This window comes from Saimiri boliviensis, chromosome 6, assembly GCF_048565385.1.
Source record: "Saimiri boliviensis isolate mSaiBol1 chromosome 6, mSaiBol1.pri, whole genome shotgun sequence".
In the NCBI taxonomy this organism is placed as follows: Eukaryota; Metazoa; Chordata; class Mammalia; order Primates; family Cebidae; genus Saimiri; species Saimiri boliviensis.
Window position 1 is genome coordinate 79,895,138 of NC_133454.1, and position 27,025 is coordinate 79,922,162.

Below are 27,025 nucleotides of genomic sequence, written 5' to 3' on the forward strand. Positions count from 1 at the left end.
TCCTCATGTCACTGGTATCCAGTATTCAGGAATTCATTCTCTGTGACATATTACAAGTCAGAAGCTTTTTTAGAAAAGGTACAGTTAGCTCTAAAATGAAGGCGCCCTCACTGTGATTCTCCTGTTACAGCCTGCCACAAATTCCACATAGCAACCAAATTGCAGTTTCATGGATTGTTGAGTAAAGAGGTTGGAGCAGTACACTTAAAATTTAGTATCTCCTGACTTCAAACCCAGAGAGACCCACCAGTTACTATGCTTCTTTTTGGTGGCAGTGAATACAAGATGCAGTCGCTTATCTTCTACTTCAGAAAGGACATCCCAATATATCCCAAAACACCTCAGAAATTCCACTAAGGTGTCAGGTCCTCAAATTTTTTATGGACTTCATGTCCTATCATCAGCTGTGTCTTTACAAAGGATCTAAGGTACTTGCTAGTTCTCTATCACAATGTCCTGTCAATCAGCATGATGTCATCACTGTAGGGGACCAGGATGGTGTACTGGGGAACAGTGAGATGAACAAAATCCCTACAGACTAAATGATGGCACAGAGCTAAAATGCTGACCTAACCATGGAGGCAGTATGATGACAGTGTACTACATTGCTGGGTATTCCTGATGTTCTCTGTTAATTAGATTCAGTAAGGCATTTGATATATCAATAGCTAACTACCAAGTGCCAGGTTCTGTTTCTAGCAAAAAGACCACATGTGGAACAGAAGATACAATTGGAGTAGTATAAGAAGCTTATGATAATACATCATCACTCTCCAAAATCTTCTGCATAGGTAAAACAACAGTTAATGAAGGCTGAATCCTTCAAGGTTTTAATATGGCACTAATCTCTGAGATTCAGGATATGAGACTGCTTTGGTAAAAAGAACTTCAGGGGGTTACACTGGCTCTTCCTACCATAAAGCCCATTAACTCATGAATATGGGAACTAATTTGGGGATTCTTCCACCTGTTTAACATATTTATTCCAAACCTGCAGTAAGAAACAAGATATAACCACAGTACAAATTCACGGACCCATCAGGTCCACTATTAAATAATTTCAAGTCAAAGCTCCATTCCATACTTGATTTCCATAAACTCCCAATCTGCCTCATGGAACACAATGGTGTCCTGAGTCACTGGGAGTTATCATTTGCACAGGTTCCAATAACCCCTGAAAGTTTTGAGAATTTGCCTTCTGATGAACAGTTATGCTCATAAATAACCAAAGATCCCTTTCTTTAGGGAAGGCTATGAAGAAAATTAATTGTGCCTACCTGTGATATTATCACAAAGTCCTTCCTCAAAGGAAGGTACCCTGCCTCTTTTTTTTTTCTTCAAAGAGTTCTAGATCTGTGAAGTGATAAAGCTATAGGTAGTAGACATTATGGAGACCTAAAATCAATTCTATATCCATTAGACCTAAAGTGTTCTGTTTTTTTCTGTTTGTTTAGTTTCGGTAGCTGGATCAAGACTTTAGTGAGCTGCCCTTCCATGTCAGTCCTAGGAACTCTTTGATTAATTTGCATACTATATTAACCATGCCTACCTTGAGTCTGATGGTTAAGTTCTGTTACTTGCCTCGGCCATTCCAGGAGTCCACTGAATTCAGAAAGCTCATTTTGTAGCAGCATCTCTTACATTCTTACCGAGATCAGAGAAGACAGCCACTACAGTACTTTTTAAGCATGCCAGCATTTCTCTCACTGTTGTATTTTCTTAAAGGTAGTAAAGAACATCTGTCTTGGGGTATGTACTTAGTTAGAGAGTAAGGAAACCAGCTACACAAAATAAATCCACGCAGCATTCCTAATTCCTCAAGTTTGGCATCTCAACTTTACTCAATGTAGGTCACTACTGAATCCACATTTCAGTCAAGCAAACAAGCAGACAATTAGAACCAGTCCCAGCTGCTTGAGCAAGAACCAAATCTAAAATCTCTCATAGATGAATCTACATTAGTAGATTCAGCCCAAACTAAAAGTAGATTCCTCCTTTCCTGGTCCAGCACCTCTTTGCATTTGATTTCATATCTATTGCATAAGTTTTTGCTAACATAAACTAGTAAAATTCTTGCAATTCTTTTGATGCATAAAACTTGTCTTTCATCATGAGGTTGGCCCCTTAAACTTCCTGGGATCTGACTCTAGCTATCGTTCTAGAGGCCAAAAGGTGGTGGGAATGGGAATTAAAAAAGCTATCACTCAACAAGCTGAAGTCATTACAGCATCTTTAAGCATCACTCAAAGGAGAAGCTGCTACTTCTGCTGTCAAGGGAGACTCAGTATCAGTACAAACCACAGGTTAAGAATACCTGTAGTCATTCAAATGGTTCCATGTTATGATTCCAATCCCTAGAACCTCACTCTCTCCCAGTCAATAACCCAACTCACACTGATGAAATCCAGTGAAGCTCTGAGTTCAGTCTACACTGAACACAGTTAAATAACTTGTTGGATCAGCGTCTGTACCTGATTTAGGCTATGACAGCCCTGGAGTTAGTTATAAGACATAAAAAACTTTTTTAAGCCAATCACCAAATTCCTTAGTACTCTAACCATAACTTCAGCTGAGATTTAAAAATTTAGCCCAGAATTTCTCAAACTAAACACTATTGACATTTTGGGCCAGGTAATTCCTTGTTGTTGCAGTGAGATGACAATCCTGTGAAGCAGGATTCTTGGTCTCTACTCACTAGATACCAGTAGCACTCCCCTCCCACAGTTCTGATAACTAAAAATGTCACCAGACATTTCCAAATATTCCTTGGAGAGCAAAATCACCCCATGTTGAGAACCACTGCTTTAAACTCTACAGTGGAGTTAAAAACAGCCAATCCTCTCCTATCTTTACATTCCTTTGCCTCCTAAAATGCATAATCGGTTTAGCAAAGCTTTGCCTTCACAGGTACTTCATCCCAGGCAACCATAGATGAAAAACCATTAGGTGCCACAAACTGGTTACCAGTGACCCTTGTATATTCCTTGAGGATTTGTTGCCCCAAACAGTTTTATACCAATTTAAGGGTCCAGGATCAGAATCCACTCCAGGTAGTTTAAGCAAATAGGGGGTTTAAGATAAGAATCAGATGCTCACAAAAATCACTGGAAATATTAGAGAGGCAGAGTCTAGAGTGACTGAGCTCCTAGAAGTATCTCCGAGCCCACAGAACCACTTTGCCTCAGCCACAATCACAGAGGCTGGTACCATCACTGTAGGAAGCTGGCAAGCAAGGAAGCTCCTGTAGAAGTTGCAAAATTAGAAAGCTACTGCTAAATGAGAAGGCTGCCATACAAGCTACTAGCTCAGAACCATTCTATTTTTCTCATAAGCTAAGCCCACATCTTCTCTCTCTTTCCCCATGTGGCTCGCTTCCAAATCAAAGTGTATATGAAGGGTGGAACCTAAATCATGTCCAGAAAACAAAGCAGCCTATAGGGGAAGAAAATTTACTAGCCAAGAAGACTATTAGGCACTCTCATTCTGGAAGCTGTGTTTCTCATTGTCATCTTAAAAAGACATTCTCCAAGAGATATAACCTATCAATTATTGCATTCCTGCATTTTTAACCTATCAATAATGCAGTTTCCTGAACCTGAATTACTGAAATACAGTTTCTAGACTAAGGTAAATGTCACCTTGTAAGAACCTCTTTGTGTAATCATCTCAAGTTCAAAAAAGGAAAATCCTCTGCATTAATAACAACCAAGGTGGGAGGATCACTTGAGCCCAGGAAGTCAAGGCTGCAGTGAGCCATGACCATACCACTGCACTTCAGCCTGGGGGACAGAGCAAGAACTTCACTCAAACAAACAAACAAACAAACAAAAACCATATACCTCTTACGATTTTAAACTGCAACTTTTCCCCACCCTTACTACAATGAATCATTATCATTTCTTGCACAGACTACTACAATACCTTCATAACTGCTCTCCCTGACTTCATTTGTTGTTTACTTCAAATCATTTTCCCCAATGTACCAGAATTTATATAGCATGTTACTCCACTTAATTTGACTTCTCATCACATTCAGGATAACGGCTGAATTTCCATCTGACTTACCAAATGCTCATCTATGTCCTTAACAGTACTCTAGTTTCAACAACCTATTTATAGCTCCTCAAGTAAGTCAGGTCCATTCAAACTCATTTATCTGCTTTTGCGTATACTGTCCCTTCTGTAGACATTCTCCTCTTTAATCTCACCTCCATCTCTCCTATTACCAGGTTAATATTTACACACATTAAAGTGTCATCTCCTTTTAGGAATGTTTCCTGACACCTTGTGCCCCTAGACTGAGTGGTCCTCCCCTACGCTTCCACAATATCTTACTCAAAATCTTTAAGTGGGTAAAGGCAAACAGTTACGTAATCTTCTCCAATAGGACTTTACTCTAAGACATAAAAGAAAAAAATTAAAATGATGCTAAGAGAAGGTTGAGGGATTATCGATCTATATCAGGCATCCCCAAACTACGGTCCGCGGGCCGCATGCGGCCCCCTGAGGCCATTTATCCGGCCCCCCACCACACTTCAGGAAGGGGCACCTCTTTCATTGGTGGTCAGTGAGAGGAGCACAGTATGTGGCGGCCCTCCAACGGTCTGAGGGACAGTTAACTGGCCCCCTGTGTAAAAAGCTTGAGGACGCCTGATCTAAATCATTTTAAAACTTTCTTTTTCCTTACACTGAGTAAGGAAAATCTTCTTGAAGTACTCTTACCAACTGATGTCACCTAAATAAGAAAAAATATATCTATTCCTTCTTTAACATGATAGCTTCTCAGCTGTTTGAAGGCCATAATCATAATTTTCCAATCCTCTCTAATGGAACTAGTATTCCCATCATAGACTACTTTAATCCCTAATAGTGTTCAACTAAAGTGAAACAATTTAAGGAATGTAGAATTGTTTCAGAGTAAGAACTTCTAAAAGGGTTAAAAAGTAGAAAAAGATAAAAAATCAAACTCATCTTAGAAAAATGCAAAGATTTAAATCATACAAATAAATGCCTAAATGAGAAATTTTTAAAATCACCACGCCGGGCGCGGTGGCTCAAGCCTGTAATCCCAGCACTTTGGGAGGCCGAGGCGGGTGGATCACGAGGTCGAGAGATCGAGACCATACATGGTGAAACCCCGTCTCTACTAAAAATACAAAAAATTAGCTGGGCATGGTGGCACATGCCTGTAATCCCAGCTACTCAGGAGGCTGAGGCAGGAGAATTGCTTGAACCCAGGAGGCGGAGGTTGCGGTGAGCCGAGATCGCGCCATTGCACTCCAGCCTGGGTAACAAGAGCGAAACTCCGTCTCAAAAAAAAAAAAAAAAAAAAAAAAATCACCACAAATAATACAGGAGCTAAAAATAGAAAGTATAAGTATATCACTTTCCTTGTCTTTCAAAGAAGGTAATCAATGGACACTACACATTTGCTAATTCGAAAAATAGAGGTTTAATGATATTATTTAATGTAATAAAGTATCCTCTAGACTGACAATATTAACACAGCAAACAGATATAGGGAGGTAGAAGAAGACTGTTATTAAATATACAAAATTCTCCATCCTTCATATTGGAGAACTAACAGATGCTGTTTAAAGTTGTCCAGTATATTTATTACTTGGTAAAGCAGCCACCAACAGAACAAAAACTGACTGAAAAGAGGTCTTATTTTGAGAAAGTAGGACTGAGTGTGCAAAAAGATTATTCCTTTTTTTCTTGGAAAGGACACTTTTTACTTTACATTCTTCTGTTTAATGACTGTGTTGTTTACAAAAAACAAAACAAAACACACACAAGTAGCTTAATAAAACGGTTACTAATGCTATAACATGGTAGAAAATAAGTAGCAAATCTGTGATTACAAAAGACAATAAAAAGCAAATAACCCCTGACAACTTTAGTTTCTTCTATTTATTAGTTCTAAAGTATCACTGCTATAAAATAAAAAAAATTGCTATAAGTCAGAGATGATGAGATGACTCTACCAGAGGCCAAAATGTTCTGCTACTTCCTGATAATTTTTATGAGAGAAAAAACTCTAAGCTCTAGAGAGGTATTACTCTATTTTATATTAATCTGTGAAGGGAAGGATAACCTCTGTATTAGTCTGTTCTCACGCTGCTAATAAAGACATAACCAAGACTAGTTAATTTATAAAGGACAGAAGTTTAATGGACTCACAGTTCCACATAGCTGGGAAGGCCTCACAATTACGGTGGAAGGCAAATGAGGAGCAAAGTCACATCTTACACAGCAAAAGGCAAGCAAGTGCATGCAGGGGAACCCCCCTCTTTATAAAATCAGCAGCTCTCATGGGACTTAATCACTACCACAAGAACAACATGAGAAAGATGCTCCACCCCACCCCCCATGATTCAATTACCACCAGATTCCCTCCCATGACATGGGAATTATGGGAGCTAAAATTCAAAGCTAAGATTTGGGTGGGGACATAGCCAAACCATATCATTCCACCCCTGGCCCTCTCAAATCTCATGTCCTTACATTGCTAAACCAATCATGTAACAGTTCCCCAAAGAATTAACTCATCTCAGCATTAACTCAAAAATCCACAGTCCGAAGTCTCATCTAAGTCCCTTCTGCCTATGAGCCTGTAAAATCAAAAGTTAAGTTAGTTACTTCCTAGATACAATAGAGATACAGATATTGGGTTAATACACCCATTCTAAATGTGAGAAATTGGCCAAAACAAAGGGGTTACAGGCCCCATGCAAGTCTGACATATGATATGGCAGTCATTAAACCTTAAAGTTCCAAAATGATCCTCTCTGACTTCATGTTTCACATCCAGGTCACAGTGATGCAAGAGGTGAGTTCCCACAGCCCTGGGCAGCTCCATCCCTGTGGCTTTGCAGGGTACAGCCCCGCTTCTGGCTGCTTTCATGGGCTGTTATTATCTGTGGCTTTTCCAGGTCCATGATGCAAGCTGTCAGTGGATCTACCATTCTGGAGTCTGGAGGACAGTGGCCCTCTTCTCACAGCTCCACTAGGCAGTGCCCCAGTGGGGACTCTGTGTGGGGGCTCTGACCTCACATTTCCCTTCTGCACTGCACTAGCAGAGGTTATCCATGAGGACTCTACCCCCACAGCAAACTTCTACCTGGACATCCAGGAGTTTCCATACATCCTCTGAAATCTAGGTAGAGGTTCCCAAATCTTAATTTTTGACTTCTATGTACCCATAGGCTCAACACTACATGGAAGCTGCCGAGGGTGGAGGCTTGCACCCCTGAAGTCATGGCCTGAGCTGTACCTTGGCCCATTTTCACCATGGCTAGAGTGGCTGGGATGCAGGACACCAACTCCCTAGGCTGCACACTGCAGGGGCCCTGGGCCTGGCCCAGGAAACCATTTTTTCCTCCTAGGCCTCTGAATCTGTGATGGGAGGGCCTGCCTGGAAGGTCTCTGACATGCTCTGGAGACATATTCCCCATTGTCTTGGTGATTAACATTTGGCCCCTTGTTACTTATGCAAATTTCTACAGCCAGCTTGAATTTCTCCCCAGAAAATGGGGTTTTCTTTTCTATTGCATTGTCAGTCTGCAAATTTCCCAAATTTCTATGTTCTGCTTTTTCTTGAATGCTCTGCTGCTTAGAAATTTCTTCCACCAGGTAGCCTAAATCATCTCTCTCAATTTCAAAGTTCCACAGACCTCTCGGGCATGGGCAAAATGCCGCCAGTCTCTTTGCATAGCAAGAGTGACCTTTACTCCAGTTCCCAACAAGTTCCTCATTGCCATCTGAGACCACCCTCAGCCTGGATTTTATTGTCCATATCACCTTCAGCATTTTGGTCAAAGCTATTCAACAAGTCTACAAGAAGTTCCAAACTTTCCCACATTTTCCTGTCTTCTTCTGAGCCCTCTAAACTGTTCCAACCTCTGCCTGTTACCCAGACCCAAAGATGCTTCCACATTCTTAGGTACCTTTACAGCAGAACCCCACTACCTCAGTACCAATTTACTGTTTGACACTGCTAATAAAAACATGCCTGGCACTGGGTAATTTATAAAGGAAAGAAGTTTAACAGACTCACAGTTCCACATGGCTCAGGAGGCCTCACAATTATGGCGGAAGGCAAAGAAAATGCAAAAAAACATCTTATGTGGTGGCAGGCAAGAGAGCTTGTGCAGGGGTACTCCCCTTTATAAAACCATCACATCTCATAAGACTTACTATCATGAGAATAGCATGAGAAAGAAATACCCCACCCCCGTAATTCAATTACCTCCCACTGGGTCCCTCTGTTGACACACGGGAATTATGGGAGCTACAATTCAAGATGAGATTTACGTGGGGTCACAGCCAAACCATACTTCCAATAATTCTAGACTTCTTGTTCATTAACATTTATAGCACATACAACAAATCTATTACCAAGACCTACAGCTTCTAATTGCTAAATTCTCATACGAGTTCATCCCTCTTTTTTACCACCATTCCCTTAGGCTTTCATAATTTCTTGCCTGACTTGGCATCCCTACCTCCCATTTCTTACCCTGTACATTGCTACCAAAGTAATCATTCTAACATGCAAATTTGAAATTATACTCACATTTAAAATGCATCAATAGGTTCCCACTATCTATGATTTAAAGTTCAAAGTCCTTGACATGACATTTAAGGCCTTTAATCATCGGGCTCCAGTTTAACTTCTCTGGCCTCATATTTTGACAGTTCCCCCTGTCCCCATATATATCCTATATTGTGGCACACCAAAACTACTTGCAATTGCTCCAACAGGTCATTCGCTCTTAGTCCCCCATGTACATATTTGTGTTCTTCTCTCTTCTTCCTAGAAAGCCCTTTATTCATTCCTCACCTGGCATATCCTATTTCTCATACACAGATAAAACACAGAAATCACCTCTTCTAGAAAGACTTCTTTCATCTCCTCTCTTTCCTGTCAGACTGGGTTAAGCTTCCATTCCTGTGTTCTTCATAGTTTATATCTTTTATCAAGGTTTTTTTCACCTTCACTACTATCTTCTATTTGCCTAACTGTCTTCCTTACTAGACTGTTACTTCCTTTTTTTTTTTTTTAATTGAAATGTCTCACTCTGCTGCCCAAGCTGGAGTACAATGGCATGATATTGGCTCACTGCAGCCTCTGCTTCCCGACTTTGAGTGATTTTCCTGTCTCAGCCTCCCAAGTAGCTGGGATTACAGGTGTGAGCCACCATGCCCAGCTAATTTTTCTATTTTTAGCAGAGACAGTATTTTGTCATGTTGGCTAGGCTAGTCTTGAACTCCTGACCTTAAGTGTCTGCCTGCCTTAGCCTCCCAAACTGCTGGGATTACAGGCGTGAGCCACTATGCCCAGCCAAGACTGTTATTTCTTAAGAGCTGTAGCTTTTCTCACAAGTCAAGCACTTTATAATAGTGATATTCAAAATGACAATTTCTCAACTAATTTATGTGTAATACAGATACAAAGCTAGTATCTACATTAGGGGGCACAATCATGAAGGGAATTTCCCTATACAAAAAGGAACAAGAGAGAATTCTGCTTCTGCTATGGCTGAGTAAACACCTACCAGGTTAACCTTTCCACAGGTAACAACTATAAATTCTGAAGAAAAAATAAAAATCAGCTACCTGTCGGCACTGAAGACTGACCAAAAGCAGGTAAATATTAGAGGACAGTCAATACTTGGAAGAGTGTGGTATTAGGTAAATTTCCCATCTACAACTTTTGGCCTGAGAGCAGTTCCAGCAGTTTAGTCACTACACCAAGTGCCTAAAACTCTAAGATAAACCCCATTGTTTTACTATCTTGAAGAATCAAAGGACAGAGTTCAGAGAGACCGTGGTTGCTAGAAAGTGAGAGACATACCCTAGAAAGAAGAGACCCAGAAAGGAAGAGACACAAAATCTAGTTACAAACTCTGTAGAAATTTCTGGCTGACCCCTGAATTAAAAAGGCAAAGAATAGACGGCAAGTAGTCCAGGTAGAGATAAAAGAACTGAACTAAGAACTACTGCTCAAGAGACAGAGCTTGCAATTTGTGTCCAATCATGTTAATGACCTGCTAAACAAAAGCATTAACACTCTTTGGAATAATATAATGGAATTCAGAGGCTCCACAACTTCATAGTCCCAATATCCAAAACAAAATCTAAAATTCCTGACATATAAAAAAAATCAGGAAAAAGTGGCCAATTTTCAAAAGCAAAGAAAACCAATAGACTACTAACTCCAGGATAATCCAGATGTTGGAATCAGCACAGATTTTCAAGCAACTATTATGATTCTGCTTAACTTTAACAAAGCAATAAAAACGTAAAATATAACAAAGTAGAAATTCTAGAACTGAAAAATACAATATCTAAAATAAAAACATTCACTGATGGCTTAACTGCAGAATGAAAATGACAGAGAAAAAAATACACTTGAAAACAGATCAGTAAAATTACTGAATTTGAAGAACTCAGAAAAAACGAATTAGGGGGAAAAAGGAACAGAGCCACATGGTTAGTCTGCACATAAAATATAAAAGATTTCTGAAGGCTGATATGGAAACTCAAGTCTTCAGAAAGAAAGAGAGCAACAGATATGTCTTAAAATACACTCATTAATTCAACAAACATTTATTAATCCATTTATGTTGGAAGGTTGTAAATTTCTTTTGTGAAAAATCAGACTTTGGCGATGACCTTCAGCAGTAGGATATAAATAACTCCCACAAACTTAGCCTTCCAGTAATGGGACACTAGGCATAAATGGGTTAATTACCTAGGACAGATAATGTCCTTTAGGCAATAAAGGTGTTTCAATAACCTTATGCATAAATTGTTTTTATTAATTTATGCTACATCTTCAGAGATGTTTTATGAGTAGATCTTTATATTTACGCTATCAGTCTGTCTACCTCTCAAACTGTATTTACAAGTTGTATTCATTTTATAAAACCAAGAATACAAATAAAAGTAACTCAGTAGACACATCATTTGTTAATACTTTTATGTACTCACTGACTATATAAAATCTAACAAACTAGAAATACCGAAGTCAATTATGCTTCCCTCCTGTCCCGTATTTAAATCCTGAATGTGTCCTGTCATTTTAATCTCCTAAATATACAGTTGACCCTTGAACAACTAGGGTGTTAGGAACCCTGACCCCCAGAGCAGTCAAAATCTGTGCATAACTGTTAACTCTTCAACAACTTAACTACTAATAGCCTAATACTGAACAGAAGCCTTCCTGATAAACAATTAACACATATTTTGCATGTTATATGTGTATATACTGTATTCTTATAATAAAGTAAGCTAGAGAAAGAAATATTTTAAAACCATAGGGGAGAGAAAACACATTTGTAGTGTTGTACTGTATTTATCAATACTGAAAGTTTATGTCATCTGTTTATAAATGAATCTCTGTCTGAAAGAGTGAGCAACTAAAGTGTCAGACCTCAATCTACGCCACATATCAAGCAATTAAACTTTTTCTTGTAATGGCATGACTTTTGCCTGTTTCTCAGGAACACTTCCAGAGTTGCTAGTGGCACTTTGTATGAGTTCCATAGTGTTATTCAACTAAACATGATGAAAAATAATCAAGAGAGATCATTTTTAACTACCATACCCAATTTACTGGAAAGATGAACTGTTCAGTTGGAGATGATTAGCATCACATGGTGTTTTAAGCAAGTATTCGCAAGACTTGAGCTCACTGCAGTAGCAACAGGAGGTAGCTACAAAAGTATTACAGTACTACAGCATACACTACAGTACCTTGTATGCAGTTTTAATACTGCATCTTTACATTTGTTTACACTTCTTAAGGGTGTCATGTATAGTCTACAGTGTTTGTAGCATAAGTTTTGATAAATTTTAACTTTTTTATAAGAAATTTGTGTATATTTGATGGTAAGATAGACAGGTATCTACTAATATTTTATGTATTCAAGCCACACCTTTTTAAATTTTTTTCCAATATTTCTAGACTATGCAGTTCACCTGCAAGTTTTTTCAAATTGTCACACATCACCAAATAATTTTCCAATATATTTATTGAAAAAAATCATGTATAAGTAGACCCATGTTGTCTCAGCTCATGTTGTTAAATAGTCAACCATATTTTGAACGCACACATTTCCCTCAATCTCTATTGCTTTTACACTAGATCCGGCCCACCATCACTTCTTATTAGTCTCCCCACTCCCCATCTGTAATTCTTAGAACAGCCAAAATAAATTATATCAAGTCACTTTCCTTCATTGGCTTCCCATTGTACTTTTAATAAAATCTAAGCTCCTTACTAAGCTTACAAAATCTGCATAATCTACCACCACAACCTCATTCATCCAATTCTAGTCTCAATGTCACCCACTATATTCCAGCCATGGAAGCCTCCTTTCAATTCCTTCGACATACCAAGTTCTTTCATACCTAAAGTTTTTCTAATAGGCTGTCCCCTCAAGCTGGTTTACTCTGCCCTCTGCAGACATAGCTCGTTCCTTCAAATCCTTCACATGTTAGTTTGTATGTCACCTCTTCAGAATACCTATCCTGACCACCTGGTTGAAAATAGGTTTTCCCATTATTAGCTAACACTACAGTTTCCCTTCATACTACTTTTTTGTAATTATGGTGTTTTTGTTTTGTTTTGTTGTGCTTTTATTTTCTAAGACCCCTACAGGCCTACAGTTCCATGAGAACAGGAACCATACCTGCATGATTTACCAGGATGCTCAATGGCTAATAAAATAAGAGTAAGCAATGGTGTCTATAAATTTTATTAACTGAAAGCTCAAGATAAACTCAAAGTTTCACACATTTCAAATAGTGTTTCATTTTAAATAGGTTTGTCATCTTGAAGATAAAAGGTATGAGGAGAATGACTTAACAAATAAATGCTCACAGTGTATTTTTATTAAAAATAAAGTGAGCATAAAAACATTCCCTTCATTGTCCCTGAGAATCTATGTTACTCAGAACTAGGATGAAAAACAACTTAACTTACATAAATTAAAAAGCTTAACAAATCACTGGCAATCTCCCAAATGAACTCATATGTTAAAATATACCAATTTGAAAATACTATTGATAATATTAACAGTTTCAACAAACAAAAATAAAAATGCTTCTACTTCCATAAAAAAATACATACATATATACACAAATGGAACACAAAATTGTGCAAATGAAAAAGATATTTTTAATAGAGGCAGCATTTTGAAAACCCAATTCCCTATCAAGAAAAAAAAAAACAAAACAGTTGTCTAAGTGGTATAAGAATGTTCTTAAGAAAATAGTAAACATCTAAATCCTAGACAAGAAGTACTCTCTGTCCCTAAAGGTTAGTCAGATTGGTTGCATTTGTGCTATTATAAGTAGAAACTTATTTCTTAATAAATGTTCTATTTTTGTGTCTTTTATTATCTTTACATAAGTTCTAGATGACATATCATTTTAAACAGAAAAAAAGTGCCGGGTTTTTGGCCTTCATTTATTTAATTCTATCAAAAGCATTAATCTATTCTGCCATAAACATTCTTAAAATAAGATTTGTGCAGTTTACTTCTAACTATCTCAAGGGAAATTATTTCAACTTCTTCCCAAGAACATTTCATCATTTTAGACTCAAATATTTGTAATAAGGTTGGCAAAAGTTAAATTAACTGATAATGCCCACAGCTGATGAGATCTTTTTAAAAAGGAAAAAAGCATTCATAAACTCCACTGCTTGAAATAAAATGTACAGGAGTCGATTACTAGTATGTTTTGAAAGTCTTAAAAAAAATTCATGCCTTTTAAACCAGGATTTTCATTACTAAAATTTTATCCAACAGAAATAAGCAGCCAGAACAGACTTATAAGCCTGTTTACTATAAAACTGAAAACATTGAAAAAATTTAAATGACATATATATCATGTGCATATTTAACACTGGCAATTTTTAAAAAATAAATTATGGTATATTTATGATCATAATCCAGTCACAATAAAGACTATCATTTTTTAAGACAGAATGTAGCTATTAAAAATAGCATATATCTTTATTAGCTTAGAAAGATGTCCCAAAAACCACAAGAAATGAAAAAATGGGGTTGCAAAACAGTATTATACTATGAAGTAACATTTAAGATTCAAAACATGTTTTTTGCATGTGGTACAGATGTAGTTTTAAAAAATCAGTAAAGACATATACCAAAATGACAGCAGAATTACATGAAAGTAGTAAGGTTGCTTTTTTATATTTTTATTTTGTCTGAAGTTTTGAGGTTTTTTGTTTTTTGTTTTGTAAGGAACAAGGGCTTGCTCTGCCATCAAGGGTGGAGTATACTGGTGAGATCATAGTTCACTGGAGTCTTGAACTCCTGAGCTCAACCAATCTGCCTGCCTCAGTCTCCTGAGCAGCTGAGACTATAGGTACCCACAATTGTGCCCAGTTTAGAACTTTTAAAATGAGCATCTTCTACTTTTATGACAAGGGAAAAGATGCTTTCATTTGGGAAAAGTTTATTTCCTAAATATCAAGCCTATCTTTAAGCTTCCCCAAACTAAATTCTGTTAGTTCTATAACAATAGGAGTCCTTCAGACAAGTCATCTACTTTGTATTTAGAATTAGACATTATTGAGAGAGGTCCAAGATGGCTGATCACTAGCAGCTCGGGATTGTGACTCCCAGTGAAAGCACAGAGAACGAAAGGACAAAACACTTTCAGACAAATTTTTGTTGCTCACGCACCAGGAGATTCCCAGCAGAGGAGCCCCACAGGTCGCCAGCAGGACTCTTGTGGCCAGTGAGGCAGTTTTGCCGCTGCCATGGTGCGGTGGTTCTTGGTGCAGAGTCAGAAAAGCACCATCAATCTTAACGCCGCTGTTTTGCCCGGCGCAGTGGGTTGCTCAGATTCCCGCACTGCAAATCAACAAGTTGGACGTCCACTCAGAAACCCAACTAACTACAAAGACGGTAATTTGTTTGTTTGTTTGTTTGTTTGTTTGTTTGTTTTTGAGACGGAGTTTCGCTCTTGTTGCCCAGGCTGGAGTGCAATGGCGCGATCTCGGCTCACCGCAACCTCCGCCTCCTGGGCTCAGGCAATTCTCCTGCCTCAGCCTCCTAAGTAGCTGGGATTACAGGCACGCGCCACCACGCCCAGCTAGTTTTTTGTATTTTTAGTAGAGACGGGGTTTCACCATGTTGACCAGAATGGTCTTGATCTCTCAACCTCGTGATCCACCCGCCTCGGCCTCCCAAAGTGCTGGGATTACAGGCTTGAGCCACCGCGCCCGGCCCAAAGACGGTAATTATAAAGACCACAGATGGATAAATTTATAAGGAAAGGAAGAAACCAGCCTAAAAAGGCTCAGAATAACCAGAATCAGAACGCCTCTCCCTCTACAGGGGATCACAGTTCCACATCAGCAACGGAACAAGGCCTGATGGAGAACGAGTGTGTTCCATTATCAGAAGCAGGCTTTAAAAGGTGGATGATAAGAAACTTCTGTGAATTAAAAGAACTTGTTCTAACCCAATGCAAAGAAACTAAGAACTTTGAAAAAAGGTTTGATGAAATGTTAACAAGAATACACAATTTAGAGAGGAATATAAGTGAATTAATGGAGCTGAAAAACACAATACGAGAACTTCGTGAAGTATGTACAAGTTTTAACAGCCAAATTGACCAAGCAGAAGAAAGGATATCAGAGGTTGAAGACCAACTTAATGAAATAAAACGAGAAGACAAGATTAGAGAAAAAAGGATAAAAAGGAATGAGCAAAGTCTCCAAGAAATATGGGACTATGTGAAAAGACCTAATCTACGTTTGATAGGTGTACCTGAATGTGACGAAGAGAATCAATCCAAGCTGGAAAATACACTTCAGGATATTATTCAGGAAAACTTTCCCAACCTAGCAAGGCAGGACAATATTCAACTCCAGGTAATACAGAGAACACCACAAAGATATTCCTTAAGAAGACCAACCTCAAGGCACATAATTGCCAGATTCACCAGGGTTGAAATGAAAGAGAAAATACTGAAGGCAGCCTGAGAGAAAGGTCAGGTTACCCGCAAAGGGAAGCCTATCAGACTCACAGCAGATCTCTCAGCAGAAACCCTACAAGCCAGAAGAGAGTGGGGGCCAATATTCAACATCCTTAAAGAAAAGACCTTTCAACCCAGAATTTTACATCCAGCCAAACTAAGCTTCATAAGTGAAGCAAAAATAAAATCTTTTGTGAACAAGCAAGTACTCAGAGATTTCATCACCACCAGGCCTGCTTTACAAGAGCTTCTGAAAGAACCACTACACTTAGAAACGAACAACCAGGATCAGCCTTTCTAAAAAATACCGAAAAATAAAGAGCATCAACATAATCAATAATTTACATCAACTAATGGGCAAAACAGCCAGCTAACATTAAATTCCAGTATTAAACTCACATATATTATTATTAATTCTAAATTTAAATCTACTAAATTTCCCAATCCAAATACACAGACAGGCAAAAAAAAAAAAAAAAGCCAAGACCCATCGGTATGCTGCATCCAGACCCATCTCACATACAAGGATACACAAAGACTCAAAACAAAGGGATGGAGAAAGATTTACCAACCAAATGGAGAGCAAAAATAAATAAATAAATAGAAAGCAGAAGTTGCCATTTTTGCTGATAAAATAGACTTTAAAGCAGCAAAGAAGGATATTATATAATGATAAAAGGATCAATGTAACATGAAGAGCTAAAGATCCTAAAAATATATGCACCCAATACAGGAACACCCAGATATATAAGACTTATAAATAGACTTAGACTCCCACACAATAATAATGGGAGACTTCAACATCAGTATTAGACAGATCAATGAGACAGAAAGTTAACAATGATATCTAGGACTTGAACTCAGATCTGGAACAAGTAGACTTAATTAACATTTATAGAACTCTCTACTTTAAATACACAATATATACACTCTTATCACATCACACCTATTTACAGGTTTAAATGAAATATTGGTTGGCTGCTTGTTAGTTATTTTCTTCACTCATTTTTTTATGTCTCTATTATTAAGCAAAATTATAGGTATACCCATTTTTAGACTAGATTCTAGCCCAGGCAATAAAGCAACACCCCTGTTCTCTCTCCCTCTTCCTCTTCCTTGCCTTCATTCTTTTTTTTAATTCTTTTTCTCTTTTTTTAAAAATAATTAATTAATTAATTAATTAAATATGTTACAAAAAAAGAATTAGACGTTATTATCTCTGATAGGGAGTGATGAATTCATGATGTTTTATTCACACTCTCTTCTCTAGTTCTAGGGAAACTAAGAGTACAAATTTGCCATCTGGGTAACTCCAGTTACCTGGGGTTACAAATGCAGTCTATAAAACCCTGAAAACATAAATGGTCTACACCACCCTTTTAGGCCAATATTTTCAGCCAGAGAAGCTAATCAGCCATATATGAAGATCTATTTTTAGTACTAATTTTCATTTTCATGTCTTTTCATTTACTCCATCATATCTTCCCTTTGAAAGTTTCATATTGATATACAAATTGGGCTCTTTAATTTTTCCTTACAAAGTAGTTACCGTGTCATTTCTATCAATTCTCTCCCTTTTTATAATATTTTGACAAGATTTCTTCACATGTATCATAAATATTATGTTCTAATCATCATCACAACTGTATAGGAAGAATTCTATTCCTGTCTTAAAGTGTAAGAAGTATGTAGTCCTCTCCTCCACTCCACTGCTGGGTGTTCCTATTATGAATAACCCATATTTTATAATCTTCATTTTATATCACTGATTTTTAAGATCTCTAAGCTAAAAAGTATCCATTTATTTTTTTCTTAACCTCTTGGTGTATACCCTAATAAAAAAATGTGTGTGTGTGCACAAAACAAAAACTCTTTATTATTTTAGACAACCTGTAATAATTCTACCAAAAAAAAAAAAAAAAAGATTTGATTAGAAAGTCAGCCAAAGATAGAAACACTCAGATCTCCTTTCAAGAAAGAATTTATGATTCAGCTGCAAGGAGGCTAATTAGCTGTTACAGCCTTCAGGTTCTGCATCAGCTTTCCAGTCAAAACCATTATCTTCCCAATATCTCCCAACCAATGACTAAGCACCGCTGTAGTACTAGGGCCTGGTCATTTATGCCTAACATGGGACTCCTTCAGTATACAATCTTTACTCTGGGCCTCCCTATTGGGCTGGCTAAGACTGTCAACTCTGCATCACGGTGAGGATACTCCCCTGGCCCTATGTTGTTTTCATTAATCCTTCATAGACATTGTTCTTCAATCAACTTCTTGCACTCCTAACTCCACCACAGCATCTTCTTCCCAAAGCACCCAACAGGCATATGATTTTCTATTGACACATCAATATTATTCAAAGATCCAGATTTAAAATTATAATTCTAGTACAAACATCTATTTCTGTCATTTATATGCCCCCTTAGATTCTGCCATACCTATAAATAAAATTTATAAAATATGAGTATATTAAGCTATTAAAAACAGGTATGCAGAGGATTTGAGATGTTGGTTGAGCTAATTGTTTTCACCCCTCATTTTGGTCTTGTAAATGTTTTTACCCTGACATCAGGGTAAAAACATCAAATATGCCTCTCTTTTTTTCCTGAGCCTATCTGACTGAGCCAATATCCTAACTTGATTTTGTACGGCATAGTTAGACCATTTCTTTTATTTAAAAATATTCATTTCACTGAATTGCTAGAGTAATCCCTCAACATGTACATTTTATAATAACAATTTAAATGTGTTTTATAACCATATTGTTTTTTTTTTAAATGTTAGCTTATATCACAGTGAAATTTGGGTGGGTGGCTCAATTTCTGCCTTTCCCTAACCAAGTCTATTTTTCCAAGGTCAAATTTTATAGATCAAAATTTTGTCAAGATGATAGTGTTCCTATCAGATTTTAGTCAACAGCAAAATTTTCCATGTGCAGCTATAACAGCGAGCTTTTATTTGTGTTACTTCTACCCTATCAAATAAATGGTAAGATCAAAGATTCTCTGGACTTAAACTCTCTACTTCAAAATTATCTTCAAATTCAGGTCACAACTTAATGTCATCTTTTCAAAGGAATAATCCTCCTTCTCTATGATGAAAAGAGAAAGATGAAAGAACAAGGGGAACAAGCTTACTGTGTTGGCTGGACAAAAGAAAATCAGGGTGGCTACAGCTTGATAAAAAAGGCACATGGGTGGCCAGGTGGTACAGTATCTCTTATATGCCTCAGCCCAGACCTGGCACATCCACTTCTTAAAATTTAATTGTCTAAAATTAGTTACATGACGTTTCCTATGTGCAAAGAGAACTACATAGGATTCTTTGTGCCAAGGAAGGAGAAACAAGTATGAGTAAGCACTGGTAGCCTCAAATACAAACACCTTCCTTCTGGTACTTATAAAGATTGAAATGAGATAATAACAAGTTCATAGCTCACTGCTGACATTTTTGAGTATTTAATAAATAAAAACAAATTTACATTTTATTGTTTTTCAATAATACATCTAATTATACTTACTTTTTTAAGTGAACTTGAAGTATTTTTTAAAAGTCAATTGAGGTCGGGTACAGTGACTCACACCTCTAATCCCAGCCCTATGGAAGGCCGAGGCAGGCAGATCACCTGAGGTCAGGAGTTCGAAACCAGACTGGTCAACATGGAGTAACCCCCATCTCTACTAAAAATACAAAATTAGCCAGATATCGTGGCACATGCCTATAATCCTAGCTACTTGGGAGGCTGAGGGAGGAGAATCACTTGAACCCGGGAGGCTGATGTGGTGAGCGAAGACTGCGCCACTGTACTCCATCCTGGGCAATAAGAGCGAGACTATGTCTCCAAAAAAAATAAAAAAAGGACAAGAAAAAGGCAGTTGAGAACCTTAACCCTTAACAACACTAACAGCAAGCCTATTTACATAAACTTCTCTTTTTTGAAAAATTAGAAGATACTTTCACATCAACAATCCTTCTAACATTTCTACAGTTCATACTGTAATTTCTCGATGACTATAACTGACCAGATCCTAAGACTATCACTAAAATTGTACTAGAACTTTGTTAATCTATAACACGAAAACTGAATCACTGATGCATCTAGATATTCATCATCCAAAATAGGTGGCAAATTTGCTTTCTAAAAATGTAGTCCAGGCTGAGGCAGGAGAATCACCTAAGCCTAAGAGTTCAATATCAGCCTAAGCAACATAGAGAGACCCCCATCTCCACAAATAATAGAAAAAATTAGCTAGGTGTGGTGATTTGTGCCTGTGGTCCCAGCTACTCAGGAGGCTGAGATGGGACGATCATTTGAGCCCAGAAAGTCAAGTCAAGGCTGCAATGAGCTGTGATCATACACCACACTCTAGCCTGGGCAACAGGGCAAGACCTTGTCTCAAAAAAAAAAAAGAAAGAAAGAAAGGAGTCCTCATATAACCAGAAAGTGTACAAATAAACAAACAAAAATTAACAAAGAACACTTGAAATAATATTCAATTTAGGTCCAACATGGTGGCTTATGCTTGTAATCCCAACAAATCGGGATGCCCAAGCAGGAGGACTGCTTGAGGACAAGATTTTGAAACTAGCCTGGGTAACACAGGAAGATTCCATCTCTATTAAACAATTTTTTATAATTAAAAAAAATTAGTTGGGCATAGTAGTATGCATCTGTAGTCCCAGCTACTCAAGAGGTTGAGGTGGGAGAACCACCTGGCCCTAGAGGAGTTCAAGCCTTCGGTGAGCTATTGCACCACTGTACTCCACCCTAGATAACAGAGTGAGTACCTGTCTCCAGGAAAAAAAAAAAAAAAAGAGTTTAAAGCAGGCGTCCCCAAACTTTTTACACAGGGGGCCAGTTCACTGTCCCTCAGACCGTTGGAGGGCCGCCACATACTGTGCTCCTCTCACTGACCACCAATGAAAGAGGTGCCCCTTCCTGAAGTGTGGCGAGGGGCCGGATAAATGGCCTCAGGGGACCGCAGTTTGGGCACGCCTGGTTTAAAGAGTGCTGAATGTAAACAAATTACTTTCATTTCCAGTAATGTATATTCAGTAATTTAGACTAATTTCTGAGGGAAACAATTAGAAAAGCTGGATAAATCTGATTAAAGGCATTAATGAGTCAAGAAAACAGAAAATAAATTACAGGACACAGATCTGGAAAGAAAAAAGAAAACCCAGGGGTAAAATCAGCATTTGGGGGTACTTTTCCCCTAGGGTATCTGCCAATCTTAAATCCAGATGAAGGTTTAGAAGATAAGCCGGGCTTTGGACAGGCACAAAGGAATGTGGAACAGAAACTGAAGCCACACTTTGGGAGGCTGAGGCGGGCAGATCACGTGACACCAGGAGTTTGAGACCAGCCTGGACAACGTGAAAAAACCCCATCTCTACTAAAAATATAAAAATTAGTTGGGTGTGGTGTCATACACCTGTTACTCCAGCTATTTGGGAGGCTGAGGCATAAGAATCACTTGAGCCTGGGAGACAGAGGTTGCAGTGAACCAAGATCGCGCCACTGCACTCCAGCTTGAGCAACAGAGGGAGACTCTGTCTCAAAAAAAAAAAAAAAAAAAAAAAAAAAAAATTGGAGCCAAGTAAGGGAATGTTGTTAAATACCCGATGCTTGGAGACCATACACTGAACACTACCCTAGGAAACCTAAAATAAACTGACTATCCCTGGGAATATTGCCCAGTCTCAAATCATCTCAATACTTAAAACTGGATTAAGGTGATACAGAATTACTAATGTCCCTATCTTGTCTTTTATTTCTTTGAACATATTGAGCAGGGTTATTTTCTTCAGGTTTACTGTGGCATAATTAATGTTAAATAAACTGCACATATTTAAATGCACAATTAAATGAGGTTTGATGTGTATACACACTGGTGAAACCAGCATCACAGTCAACATAATTAACACAACCATAATCCCCAAAAGATTCTTTACGTATCTTTGTAATCCCTGCCTTCTACCTGTTCCTACCCTAGTACTCCACATTCCTAAACCACCAATGATCTGCTTTCTGTCACTGTTGACTAGTTTGTATAATTTGTTTCGAATTAGATGTAAATACATGGTATGTACTTTGGGAGGGGGTCACTTCTACTGTATAAGGAGACCTGAAGTTGTTGATCCGTTAATCCACTGAAAGACATTTGGGCTGTTTCTGGGTTTGGGCTATTACAAATAAAGCTACTAAGAATATCCTTATATAAGTCTATGTATGGGCATAAGGTATGAGTATTTTGAAGCCTGTTTCTGATAACATTCCCATCAGATTCTACAGTACAAGAATACAGAAAAGATAAAAGGATCAAAAACTATAACATGGAGGCTGATGTGTGGTGGCTCATACTTGTAATCCCAGCACTTTGAGGGCTGAAGCAGGAAGACTGCTTGACTCCAGGAGCTCAAGATCAGCCTGGGCAACATGGTAAAACCCTATCTCTACAAAGAATAGAAAAACCAGCTGGGTGTGGTGGTGCACAACTGCAATCCCAGCTACCTGGGAGGCTGAGGTGAGAGGACTGCCTGAGCCTGGGGTGCTCAAGGCTGCAGTGAGCCATGATCATGCCACTGCACTCCAGTCTGGGCAACAGAGTAAGGCCCTGTCTCAAAAATGAAAAAAAAAAATAACATGAAAACACTAACCAAAAGAAGGCTAGTATAGTTCTATTAACTTCAAAGTAGGCTTTTAAGAATATTTCATATTGAAAAAAGCTTCAATTCCACAAGAAGATTAACATTTTCTTATGTACCTAATAGTATAACCTTAAAAGATATAAAGCAAAATTGAGAGACACAAAGAGAAAAAGACAAATCCAAAATAACATGGCTGGGTGTGGTGCCTCCCACCTGTCATCCCAGCACTTTGAGAGGCCAAGGCGGGTGGATCACCTGAGATCAGGAGTTTGAGACCAGCCTGGCCAACATGGTGAAACCCCGTCTCTATTAAAAATACAAAAATTAGCCAGGCTTGGTGGCACACATCTGTAATCCCAGCTACTCAGGAGGCTGAGGCAGGAGAATCACTTGAACCTGGGAAGCAGAGGTTGCAGTAAGCTGAGATTGCCCCAGTGCACTCTAGTCTGGGTGACAGAATGAGACTCCATCTCAAAAAACAAACTATAAATAAATAAGTAACAGTGGAAGATTTTTACATAACTCTTGCAGCAACTGATGAGAATATGCAAACAAAGCAGGAATACAAAAGAAACAAAACTGACTTGAATTATACATATATACACACATACATGTTTATGTGTGTACACATGTATATGTATGTTCACATAAACATGTATATATGTATGTGTATATGTGCACATATGTGTGTGCATGTGTGTGTGTGTGTGTATATATATATGTGTGTATATATATGTATATATATAAACACTGCACCAACTGCAGAATAAAATTCTTTTCAAGGTCATACAACATTTTTATCAAAATTAAAGTTGTTTGCAACATAAAGCAAGTTTCAGCATATTTAAAAGGACTGAAATCATACAGTTTCTTCTCTAGCGAACTGCAATTAACCTAACATCAATAACATTAAGATAAATAGAAAACTACCATATAACCATAATTTTAAAATATGCTCCTAAATAATCAATGGGTTAAAAAGTAAATTTCAATAAAAACTGGAAAATATGTTAAACAAAATAATTAAAAAACAATATCAAAACTTGTGAGAGCTCTTTCCCATCTTGCAAGATGGCGGGTGAAAAAGTTGAGAAGCCGGATACTAAAGAGAAGAAACCTGAAGCCAAGAAGGCTGATGCTGGTAGCAAAGTGAAAAAGGGTCACCTCAAGGCTAAAAAGCCCAAGAAGGGGAAGCCCCATTGCAGCCGCAATCCTGTCCTTGTCAGAGGAATCGGCAGGTATTCCCAATCTGCCATGTACTCCAGAAAGGCCATGTACAAGAGGAAGTACTCAGCCGCTAAATCCAAGGTTGAAAAAAAAAAGAAGGAGAAGGTTCTTGCAACTGTTACAAAACCAGTTGGTGGTGACAAAAACGGCGGTACCCGGGTGGTTAAACTTCGCAAAATGCCTAGGTATTATCCTACTGAAGATGTGCCTCGAAAGCTGTTGAGCCACGGCAAAAAACCCTTTAGTCAGCACGTGAGAAAACTGCGAGCCAGCATTACCCCCGGGACCATTCTGATCATCCTCACTGGACGCCACAGGGGCAAGAGGGTGGTTTTCCTGAAGCAGCTGGCTAGTGGCTTATTACTTGTGACTGGACCTCTGGTCCTCAATCGAGTTCCTCTGCGAAGAACACACCAGAAATTTGTCATTGCCACCTCAACCAAAATTGATATCAGCAATGTAAAAATTCCAAAACATCTTACTGATGCTTACTTCAAGAAGAAGAAGCTGCGAAAGCCCAGACACCAGGAAGGTGAGATCTTCGACACAGAAAAAGAGAAATACGAGATTACAGAGCAGCGCAAGATTGATCAGAAAGCTGTGGACTCACAAATTTTACCAAAAATCAAAGCTATTCCTCAGCTCCAGGGCTACCTGCGATCTGTGTTTGCCCTAACAAATGGAATTTATCCTCACAAATTGGTATTTTAAATGTCCTAATAATCTAATTAAATAACCAATTACCTTTAAAAAAAAAAAAAAAAAAACTTGTGAGATGCTTTCTTAGCATTCATATTTTGGTGCCTAATACTCTACCAGTAAACGAACCACAATATAATGGAGCAGGAGAAAAATCAGAATGTGTCTGTAGCATCCTGTTGTAAATGAAAAACAATTTGACTTTCAAGACCATCATAGCCATCATTTTAAAAAGGAGGAAAAGGGAAGTAGGGGATTATACTAGCTACATTTTGAAAAACTGCACATAAAATAAAAATACCAACTAATGATCATTAAAGTTTTTTATTTTATAAAAGACCATGAGGTCACAACAATGCTCAAGAGAAAACATAAAATACACTAAATAAACCTAAAGGTAAATACAGTAGCCTGTTTTTATAACATATAGAAAAGTATTGATATATATGTATATTTTGGGTTTTAAAATTTTGAGTACGTGTTCATTTATAAAACACATAAATGTGTTTTTATCTATGTAAGAAGAGAGTGAATAAAATTGGTAGTGAGCCAAACAGCACTAGCCAAAAGAAGAAATTATATTACAAAGAAGATCCAATCGAGCACTGAAGGTGCCCTAAGTAAGTATAAAGGGAGTCCCACAGCTGATTAGGGTAGTCATACCCAAAAACCAATTAAAAGAAAGATTCTACAATGTGTCCCAAGAAAATATATTAGACACAAGTCCCCAAAAGTAAGCTAACCATATAGACCTAAAACCTTATCTCAGGACATGAAACCGTAGTAAACATATTAATTTTAATGAGGTGCAGGCATAAGTTGCTGATCATATTAGGAGATAAGCATACAATTAAAAGAACAAAAAAAAAAAAACGGAATAACCTGTTAAGTTTGTCTGGCCAAACAAAATTTAAAGACTTCCTTATTTCTGAGAAAGAGAATAAATTTTCAAAATAAATTTATAGAAAAGATGGGAATTTAAAAGTACCATGATATAACACATAAAACTCAGATTAAAAGGAGACTTGGCCTAGAAAACAAATAGCTGAAATCTGAATCAACGTGGACTAAGAAATCAGTTTTCATGTTCAACACAAAAATCAACTGGTCAGTGACACAGAATCAGTATCTTTGCTGATCTGAGAATGCACGCTCTTTACCTTTGAGTTTGGTGATATCAGTAAAACCCAGAGAAGATAAACGCAAAATATAATTGCACCTGGTTGAATTACCTATACCTATAAAAACAGAAAAATTAGAACAGGAGGAACAAATTACGATCAGGGTAAGAAACAGTTAAATTCATGGTATTTACTGATCTAACTGGTTTGGGGTAATAATTTAGATATGTGGTATGTTTTTTCTGCTTCTTAATGTGTTTAGATCATTTCAAAAAACACTTATGGAATTTTATGACTCCAATCAATAAAAGTATTTAAGTTTGCAATAAGTGTTTAAATATCTGGGATTTGTATTATCAAAAAGTTTGATTATCTGCATAAGGAATACAAGAATACTTAGAGAAATATTAGTGTTTAATATCTAAAGATATCCCAATTGCTTGATAAATTAATATTAACAGATTAAACACATTTGTGTCACAGATTAGAGTGCTTAAAAAAAATTATAGCTTTAAATGCATATATGAGAAAGAAAGTGGTCAGGCGTGGTGGCTCATGTCTGTAATCCCATCACTTTGGGATGCAGAGGAGAGGGGATCACTTGAGGTCAGAAGTTTGAGACCACCCTGGCCAATATGGTGAAACCCCATCTCTACTAAAAATACAAAAAAAAATTAGCCAGGTGTGGTGGCATGTGCCTGTACTCCCAGCTACTTGATGGGGTGAGGCAGGAAAATCACTTAAACCCAGGAGGCAGAGGTTGCAGTAAGCTGAGATCATGCCATACTGCACTCCAGCCTGGATGACAGAATGAGACTCTGTCTCAAAAAAAAAAAAAAGATAGAGTAATGTTAAAAATCAACGATTTAAAAATTCATCCAAGGAACTTTGAAAATGGACAGCAGATTAAATCCAATGAAGTAAATAAAGATGAGAACAGAATTTCTAAAAGAAAAAAATTATACAGTAGAGAAGAATGACAAAGCTAATGGCTGTTAATTTGATAAGCTCCCAGCAACACAAAACAAAAAAAGAAGGCAATAGTAATCAAAACCAGGCATCACTACAGATCCTACTGACTTCAAAAAGATAATAAGAGTATCTTATGAACAATGCTATAGTAACAAATATAAAAATTTAGATGAAATGAACAAATTCCTAGAAAACAACTTCTTAAAACTGGTTCAAGAAATTGAAAATCTGAGAAGCAGATATCTATAAAATGACACAATAGAAGGTTCCAAAATTCATCTCTCCAGAGAAACACAAAATTAACAACCGTCTAAATACAAAAATATCTT

General features: G+C 37.6%; 1 protein-coding gene and 1 pseudogene across 6 annotated transcripts in view; one reads left to right on the top strand and one right to left on the bottom strand.

The window, feature by feature from the left end:
- Positions 1-27,025, bottom strand: part of SBF2 (SET binding factor 2) — a 478,855-nt gene that overhangs the window by 398,060 nt on the left and 53,770 nt on the right. For 2 of the 5 annotated variants that reach the window (XM_074401080.1, XM_074401079.1), the window contains exon 1: positions 14,724-14,884. The exons of 2 other annotated variants lie outside the window; for them this stretch is intronic. In XM_074401080.1, the coding sequence (XP_074257181.1) occupies positions 14,724-14,802 (79 nt within the window). In that variant the 5' untranslated portion in view covers positions 14,803-14,884. Of the gene's footprint in view, positions 1-14,723; positions 14,885-27,025 lie in introns of those variants that run through there. One more of the 5 variants, XM_074401081.1, reaches the window with a different exon arrangement.
- Positions 23,736-24,627, top strand: LOC120364608 (large ribosomal subunit protein eL6 pseudogene; annotated as a pseudogene). The gene has a single exon (XR_012518089.1). The product of XR_012518089.1 is annotated as a large ribosomal subunit protein eL6 pseudogene (transcript).